This window comes from Gadus morhua, chromosome 19 (assembly GCF_902167405.1).
Source record: "Gadus morhua chromosome 19, gadMor3.0, whole genome shotgun sequence".
In the NCBI taxonomy this organism is placed as follows: Eukaryota; Metazoa; Chordata; class Actinopteri; order Gadiformes; family Gadidae; genus Gadus; species Gadus morhua.
Genome location: NC_044066.1, coordinates 12,328,329 through 12,337,128, shown reverse-complemented (window position 1 = coordinate 12,337,128; position 8,800 = coordinate 12,328,329). Strand labels below are relative to the sequence as shown.

General features: G+C 46.2%; 1 protein-coding gene across 1 annotated transcript in view; it reads left to right on the top strand.

Annotated features, from left to right (window-relative positions):
* hcfc2 (host cell factor C2) overlaps positions 1 to 8,311 on the top strand; it is a 9,385-nt gene extending 1,074 nt beyond the window's left edge. The window contains exons 3-17 of the mRNA XM_030342022.1: positions 1 to 119; positions 798 to 1,000; positions 1,135 to 1,219; positions 1,344 to 1,441; positions 1,751 to 1,987; positions 2,441 to 2,656; positions 3,032 to 3,093; positions 3,223 to 3,340; positions 3,962 to 4,024; positions 4,214 to 4,272; positions 5,283 to 5,420; positions 5,840 to 6,025; positions 6,479 to 6,776; positions 7,236 to 7,308; positions 7,469 to 8,311. The exon at positions 1 to 119 is cut by the window's left edge and continues 42 nt beyond it. Coding sequence (XP_030197882.1) covers positions 1 to 119; positions 798 to 1,000; positions 1,135 to 1,219; positions 1,344 to 1,441; positions 1,751 to 1,987; positions 2,441 to 2,656; positions 3,032 to 3,093; positions 3,223 to 3,340; positions 3,962 to 4,024; positions 4,214 to 4,272; positions 5,283 to 5,420; positions 5,840 to 6,025; positions 6,479 to 6,776; positions 7,236 to 7,308; positions 7,469 to 7,478 — 1,965 coding nt within the window. The 3' untranslated portion in view covers positions 7,479 to 8,311. The remainder of the gene's footprint in view (positions 120 to 797; positions 1,001 to 1,134; positions 1,220 to 1,343; positions 1,442 to 1,750; positions 1,988 to 2,440; positions 2,657 to 3,031; positions 3,094 to 3,222; positions 3,341 to 3,961; positions 4,025 to 4,213; positions 4,273 to 5,282; positions 5,421 to 5,839; positions 6,026 to 6,478; positions 6,777 to 7,235; positions 7,309 to 7,468) is intronic.
* The last annotated feature ends 489 nt before the right edge of the window (positions 8,312 to 8,800 follow it).

The following is an 8,800-nucleotide window of genomic DNA, read 5'->3' as shown; positions in this document are numbered from 1 at the left end:
GCAAACGGCCTGCCTCCCTGTGCACGGATTGCACACAGTTTCACACTGGTTGGAAACCGCTGCTATCTATTTGGAGGACTAGTGAACGACAGCGAGGAACCCAATGGAAACATACCACGGTATGTAAACAATTATGTATATATGTTTTATATTATATTTTTTTTTCTAAAGGTGTCTCCTCATAGCCAGTGAGTGGGAGGCTAGTTCATCACAGGGTCACACCTATAAAAAATAAACTCAGATTCATACCCTGGTGCAAAATGGTTTTGGGGGTAGGAAGATCACACATGGACACAAAGAGAACATTTATAATACAATCTGGAATTTGGGGCTACCATGAAATCCTTGTTTAATGATGCTGTAGGTAAGACGTAATAGATGTCATTTGTTAGAAATGGCATAACCACCGAACTGCAATTGATGAGTGAAAACTTTTGAGAGAACATCTGTTCTGGTTGACCATTAATACTGCTCCCGGCTCGTTTCTGTCTGCTCTTTTCGATGAGGCGTGAGCGGTACCTCGACCCTGAATTGGACTGGGGGATCCCTCTTGCCTTGTCAATCATGTTCACCCATGCAGCCATATTCTAGCTCCTACACAGACGGATGCAGGCAACACTTCTCAGTGGTGGAGAAACGTAATGGAGGGAGGGAGGGGCCGTCTGTTTGGGTTGTTTATCTTCAAAGTCTTACTCACCACACTCCTTCTTTAAAACTCTGTAATCGTACCAACTGCAGCTTCAAGAGCTCTCCAATGTGTGTCAGTCTGACCAAGCTTCCTGCGATGTTCCCTTAAGGTACATGGATGACTTCTACCAGCTTGACCTGCAGCCGTCCTCGGGGGCCCGCTGCTGGAGCATTCCCGAGACCAAGGGAGGAAGGCCCGCGGCCCGGGAGTCCCACACCGCCGTGGCCTACGCCGGCCGAGGCTCCCCCAAGCTCTTCATCTTCGGAGGAATGCAAGGCCGTCGGTTGGATGACCTCTGGCAGCTGGACCTTGGTAGGCCCTAACCCTCTCTGGGTATCCACTAATGGGATTTTTGAATGGGGTGGTTCTCAATTCGGAGAACGCAGTTCGAACCCCTTATTTGTGTTGCCGGTTTTATTAATTCATCCCATTTGTTCACCGCTCAGATTCTATGGTGTGGTCGGCGCCGTTAACGAAGGGCCCCCGTCCGCTAGCCAGGAGCCTTCACTCGGCCAACATCATCGGAAACAAGTAAGGGATGCTTTCTGGCTCGCGTGAAATGTATGTTGTTCAGTACATGGCCGAATGGCTTCACATTGATACACACGGGCACACCTGCTGTGTTATAACCCTGAGTCGGTGTCTCTGTGTGCAGGATGTTTATCTTCGGAGGCTGGGTTCCCTATTCTGAGCCGGCGAAGACGAAAGGAGCAGAGTGGATTTGCACAAACTCTTTGCATGCGCTTAATCTCGGTGAGTCTACTCCCTAGATAGTCTATTAACTTTGTTGTGCTTGTGTAACAAATGCCTTTTTAATGTTTTTACAGCTTTTTAAATATATTCAGATTACTGACATGTATATACAAAAATGTTAGTTGGTGGCCAATGTACCTCACCCTACGGCGAGCACCCAATCACTTGAGTGGTCACCTGCAATCTGGAAGACCTTTATCAAAACCCCGAAGGGAGCTTTCCGTTTGCAGCCTGTTCCACCTCCTTACATTATAGCTGTGTGCTGCGCTGCCTGCACTTCCCCCATCCAAGTCTCTCTCTCTGCTCCAGACACCATGAGCTGGCAGGACCTGAGCCCAGAGGAGCCGGCCCAGGGCCACCCCAAGCCCCAGGACAAGCCCCCCCAGCTGGAGCTGGAGGAGTCGCACCCCGGCGGACCTAAGCCCAGGGCGGGCCACTGCTCCACCGCCATCGGCTCCAGGATGTACATCTGGAGTGGCCGCGACGGCTACCGCAAGAGCTGGAGCTACCAGGTGTGCTGCAAAGACCTCTGGTACCTGGAAACCGGTGAGTGGTTGGCTGGGCGGGGCCAGGCCGTTTTAGACATGCCTTCCCCCTCCCGTACCCAAAGGATGGTCTTTATGGGCTGTTCCTGGAGAGGTGGAACAATGAAAAATGTTGAGTTGATTTGATGTGGGCTGGGGTTGGTATTGCACCTGCAAATGATTAAGGGGAGAACGGCTATAAAAGAAAAATGTTTTGTCAAGGTGGAATGGCTACAATAAATGCCTTCACTAAACAACTCCTAAAAAGGACATTGGACATGGTCTGTAAAGAAGCAACACTGTCCAATAAATATTGGCCAATAACTCTGGCTATTTGCTGCGGGATGTAATACTTTGTGTATTATATGCTTATAGAAATGTTTATAAATTTTCTTTGTATGTCTCATGGCACTAAATGAAACCGGATTTATTTACTTTTTCTTTTTTCTTTTCTTTTCCTCAAATGTGTTTCCAGATCGGCCCGCTGTACCAGAGGCGGTCTTGCTGGTCAAGTCTACCGTGAAAATGATCCATGTGACTTGGCGCCCCCTGGCGGCAGCAGAGTGCTACATCCTACAGATCCAGCCCGTGTCTACCCAGAGCGCGCAGTCTGGTTCTGATACACAGAGCGGGGCAGCGCCCTCTACTGGCCCAGGAGGACAACAGGGGGCGACACAAGACTCATCTTCGGGTAGAAACACTTTATTCCTGAGTAGAAAAAAACATGCTTGGAGAATTATAAAATTGCCTCAAACTAGAATTTATTTTCTCTCTTTTTGTCATAGCGTGTCAACATTTTATTTAAGTCGATTCTTTGTTGTGATTCTTTTTCCCTGTGTTATGGAATGCACATTTAAATATTTCAATAGCCTTATCATTACTTTTTAATATTATATTGTCATATGAGCTAATGTTCTTCCTGCATTTGAAATGAGTTGATGATTGTGTCTTGGAGTTGGACGATGAGTTGGCAGAAGGAGCGGAACACTGATGCACTGCAATCCACAGCTTTTGTAAGCGCCATTTTCACAACAGTGGGCTTCGGGTATGGTTTTAATTTCTCCAGGTGTCAAGTCCTGCGACCCATTGGGTGACACAGCGGCCGAGAAAGAGGTCGCTGGTGCACAGGTAATCTCATCATGTTTAATCTGACCACCTTTTAATTGCACGATGACAGTGGTTTGAGTGACTGTAAAAACAAGTTTTCTAGAGCATAACTAATGTTTTGTTTCTTTGCCGTTGTCTTTGTTTGTCTAGAGGGTGGCTGTGGCGAATGAGGGCGTGGCCATGGAAGTGTCAAATGGCTGTTCAGCACCTCAGGAGGGGCGGAGCTCGGAGGGACCCGCCCAGGAAGAGACCGATGAACGGCATTACTGTACGTCTGTTTCATATCTCTATAATTAGATGTGCTGTACTTTGAATATTAAATGATTTGAGAGTGCCACTGCTATTACCAAAAGGGGTTATCAAACAAAAAATAATGACATTTATTTAAAGCGGAACATAACTTAAATTACATATAGAAGACTGAATTAATGCCCCGGACTCACAAAAACCATTGTATAACTAATTGTTTTCTTCTACAAGCCAAGCCATGCTGTGGTACCTTCATTTAGCTCCCCTGTCCTCTCAATACAATATGTACTGTGAAACATTCACTATTCTCCATTAACAACGATTCAACCATTCCTTTTGTCTTAGGTTGGCCTTTGTGTGTAGACATTATTGCAATCAATTAATACAACTTTTCAATGTCTTTATTTAGCTCTCTCCACATCTCTTAACTATTTTCTAAATAAGTCTCTGGTGAAGTCAAAACAATATGTGCAGAAAGAAATGACAAGCATCAATGTACTTGACACTTCCTGGCAAATGTTTTGGTTGTGTTTGTGTGTGCAATTTAGGTTTACGTTTTAGACCTGAATGTGTGACCCCTTTTCACAGAACATTCTTGAATGCACTGTATATCCTGACCTTTGACCTTGTGTTGATCTAGCTCTTGGGCAGACTGCCTCCACACAGTCGGCGCTGGACCACCTCCCAGCTCAGCCACCTCCAGGTAATAAACCATAGGGATGGTTTCAGCAGCTATCGGCTCTCACTGAACGGGGTCATACTAGGGTTAAGTGTCTTTCCACCCACGGCTGACAACTCAGGTCAAGTAGCTGGGAAAATACGTGATGTGGAAATTTCGGGTGTAAATCTGTAGAAGAAGAAGATTGTTCTAATTGCTGTTGTTCATCCTCAGTTGGAACGGTGCCATCTTCAGGGGAACACTCCAAGGACCCAAAGTCGCCTACACAGCAGGTCAGACAATATATCCGTAGAAAGATTATAATAATATGCTATAGCAATGTGATAAGCGTGGGAAAATGGAGACATTAGAGAGGTCGCGACCTTTAACAGACGACCCAATGGTTAACCTCATGGGGAAAGAATTTAGTAAAAAGGAATAGACAAGGGTATCCACCAAGGGAAAAGGATAAGATTGGCGAGGTTGGAGGATGAAGGAAACTGGGTGAAAGGCCTGCTCCCAACACGTGACAAACCACGTTGTGCTTGAAGACCATGAACATAGCTATTTTGGGCTCTTTTTCTGTCGTCTGATGTGGCTGACTTATCTGGTTCTGGATTGTTTCTGTGGGCAAAAGCATGCCCGGGAACCAATGTGACACAGTGCAGTATCACCCGGTTTATACGTTTATTCAGATGGACAAAGCATATATTCCGTTTGCATGGAGTGTGTAGAGTTGTCTACAGGGTTTTAATAACACAATCTCTGAATGACGCATGCCAGACAGTGTCTGATACACTGTTAGGAAATGTTCAGACAAGAACATTGACAAGTTGGATGATGTTAGATGGCACAACTCCCAACCATAGCGAAAACGAAGGAAGTTGGTTGATGTTGAAGCCATGTATGGGCGTTGTTAGATAACAACCCTGGCTTGGAGCTTATGGGAGGAAGCCGGGAACGAACGAGACCATAAAAGCTGTTTGCCGAAGCAGGAAAAGTGTGGTTTCTGCAGACCAGCTCTGCTTTTTTATTAGTTTCTTAAAGTTCTAAATAAAAGCCTTCAACTTTATTCTGTGGTTGCCTGATCTCTTTTCGTGTTGGAGTTTTAGTGTTATGCTTTCCACAAAAGAAATAGCCACCTGTGACCGTTCTCTTTCTGTTTTCAATCTGCGTCACTTTTTTCTATTTTGTTTTTGAAAATTACGCTCAACTCAAAATGTATTTTAGTCTTTATATAGTCTCTCCGTTTGAATTAGATGTAATAATGTGAACCAATGATTTCATCGCACCGCCGGTTCAGGGGCAGAGCGAGGACGACGTGTGGTTCGACGTGGGGGTCTTCAAAGTGCTCTTCTCTGAGGTCACGCACTACTACCTGCCGGCTGATGAAGACCAGGAAACCATGGCAACTACCAGCCGGCCCAACAACACCACAGAGGTACATTTCCGAGGTCCTTTCCGGATGGGTTTTTATATGGTGGTTAGTCATTCTTTAGTCCAGACAGGAGCTCCAAAAGACAGGACTGAGTAGAAGGTACACAGTTCTGATGAAGGCCTTTTGAAATGTTCAGTCTCTAAGGCTGCAACTATGAATTTATGCATTAACTGATCCATCGATTTAGTCCAAATGAATCAAAGCTGATATTTCATCACCCGATTTAGTAATTTATCAACCACAAATACCAAACGTTTGCATCCCCTTCTGCTTCGGAAATGGTTCACTATAAACGATTCATCAATTCGTCCGGGAAAATAACATCGTTGGTGAATCGACCAGGATAGCAGTTGTGAGTCCCAGCTCTAACTGTCACATACTCCCCCTCCCCCCCCCCCCCCCCCCCCCCCCCCCCCCTCCAGAGGAAACTCCCGGGGCCCCAGGACTATGAAGGCCGGGAGCGGCAGGAGCTGGCCCCGGGACACTGCTACAGGCTCAGGGTGGCTGGGGTCAACACCGTCGGCCAGGGGGACTTCAGCCCCGTGGCCGAGTTCAGGACCTGCCTTCCTGGCTTCCCTGGAGCGCCCTCTGCTGTCAAGATCACCAAGGTACGGCCCCCCCCCCCCCTCATCGCCCTCTGGGAAGAGCGACATGCCTCAGTGGAAGAGTTTGTCAGTACAAATGCTATTTAAAGGGGAGCCAGCACACATGGTTCATCTTTCTTATTTAAGAGACTATTGGTTCATACGTGTGTTGTAAAATAAATCGGTGGGCCTCAACAACTCGATTTCAACTGAAATCTGAGGAGAAGTTGGACCGTTGACGTCGCCTTTCCAAATCGGACCAATGGAACCGGCAAATCCAGGATAATCACGTCAATGGTCCAACCTTTTATATCACTTTCCGCGGGAAGACAGTTGATGGTGTAGACCGCAGATAAACACTAATATGAAGCCGTGCTCGTGACGGCTCTCCTTGTAATAACACTTTCCTCTACCGGCGTTGGCTCGCGTCTTCTCGTCCTCCCGCCTCTCTCTCCCCCCCCCCCCCCCCCCAAAAAGGCCAGTGACTCTGTGCACATCACCTGGGAGGCTCCCCCGTCTCCGTCGGGCCGCATCACCGAGTACTCCATGTACCTGGCGGTGAGGAAGGGGCGCTCGGGCACCTCGGAGCGGCCGGGCCAGATGAACTTCATCCGGGTGTACCGCGGCACCAAGACCTCCTGCACCGTGGGCGCCGCCCACCTGGACAACGCCCACATCGACAGCTCCGCCAGCAACCGGCCCGCCATGGTGTTCCGCATCGCCGCCAAGAACGAGCAGGGCTACGGCCCCGCCACGCAGATCCGCTGGATACAAGGTGAGGGCCCGGTAGGGTCGCCCTGGTGGGGGGCGCCATCAGGAGACTCGTACTCGTGTCCCCGTTCCCTTTGCCGGCGTTGGCGCCAGCGGTGTTAGCTGGATACACAGATAAGGCCACTCACAGCTGGTTTATAGAGCGATCTGCGTTTGCATTGGCTAGTCACGTTGTTGGTACACAAGGGGGACGTATAGAGCTTCCAGCTCCAAATGTACATTTTGATGCGACTGGCAGTTCAGGAAGAAAGACTATGCTCCATTGGAAAAGAAACACATCGTGTGAAAATAGTATTATTATTATTTTTTTATGAACTGCTGAAAAGCGTTTGGATTTGGAAGTGTTTATTTCCAAAGCACCAGAACAAATGACGCTGGATTCATGTGTTTATGCATTCATTGCAACACTGGTATGGCCCTCTGGGTGTTGAAACCTTCTCTAACCGTCGGTCTCTCTCCTCAGATACTGGGAAGCCCAGAGCCTCTTCAGCACGACAGGACCCCCCTGCAGAGTCCCACAAGGATGGTGCCGACAGGTATACTGTGTGTGTGTGTGTGTGTTTTTTGTTTGTTGTGTATGTGTATTCATTCAACCTAAATATTTATTATGCATGTCTTGTAATAATTGTCTTTGTGTCTGCCTCCTCGTCTCTCTGTCTCTATGTATCTCTCTCTCTCTCTCTTCCATTCTCGCAGCTCTGGTTGAAGGCTTACGTGTGGGGGAAATGGACCGGAATAGATACCCTGGCCAAGTCTAGCGAATACCTTGCCAAGTCTTCTGTCCAAAATAGTTCTAACTTTATGAAATGTTCTGGATAATTTCATTTTTTTTATTTATAAGAAAAATCTATTTATTTTTTTGTTACCAGTTAAACTGTATATACACATACAATATTTTGTAAACGTTTTGCAGAATGGGCTATTTTTAGTAGATGCACTGTGTGTGTGTATGTGTGCGTGCGTGTGTGTGTGTGTGTGTGCGTGTGCGTGCGTTCAATTATTGAATGATGCTGTGCCTCCTGTTTAGGCAACGGTGGGTATATTCCATTCATGTGAAATATAGTGTGCTGTTCTTGGAGGGTTTTAAACACCTGTCAAAACAGACTTTTTTTTTTTACATTCCTATCCACTAGCTTCATAAGAGCCAATTCTTTCCTATATCCAGTAATGGACAACTTTTCATGTTCCTCTTCCTTAAAGTTCAATGTTCAAATGTCCTCAGATTTACCACTGTGTTAGCCTTACCCTTCGCCTCAATATCAAGCATCACCAAACGCTTCAAGTTACATTGAGAGGGGATTAAAGTGCAGTATTATTCCTTTCAGTTATTTTCTAAATTTCTTTTTAGGTAATCCGGTGAAAGTGCTGTTGTTTTAAACATTGTTATTTTATGCGCTGTTTAATGAACTTTGCTTATATCAGTGGTCAACTGTGCTTGTTATTTGTTCAGAGAGACAAGAAAGGAAGATTGGTGCATGTACCCGTTCAGTTTTTTTGATGTGATTTATAAAGGGAATAAATGTATGTCAATATTCCTAACGGTGTTTGGTGGGCTCTCTCATTCTATACTAATTCAGTGAAGTTGTACTGTATTTAAAAATGAAAATGCCAACGAAACACTTACTGCAGTCACACCATAAGAAACTAAATGTTTTCGACCTCCTTGAAGGGGAATTGAAGCTTCACTGTAAAGGGCTCCTGTAACACCACCAGATGTAATGTCACAAAGACACAAATGGTATGGAATTACTCATAACACTCACGCCTGGTGGTATAATAGGGATCCTTTAATGTTAACATAAACTATAAAAACTTGCTGTCATAGCCTGGGTTTTGAACCGGTGTCAAGGTAGAGCTCTCATTGCACATGTTCTACAGTTCGTCATAAGATAGCAAGTATCTAGTAAATGCAAGCTGGCTCTACCTCATATGAATATAAATGTCGGTTCAATAGTAAGTTTCAACCGTATACCTGGAATTCTGCAGACCTCGCTGTGTTGAAACTCCCCCTCCCCGCCCCTAGGTGGC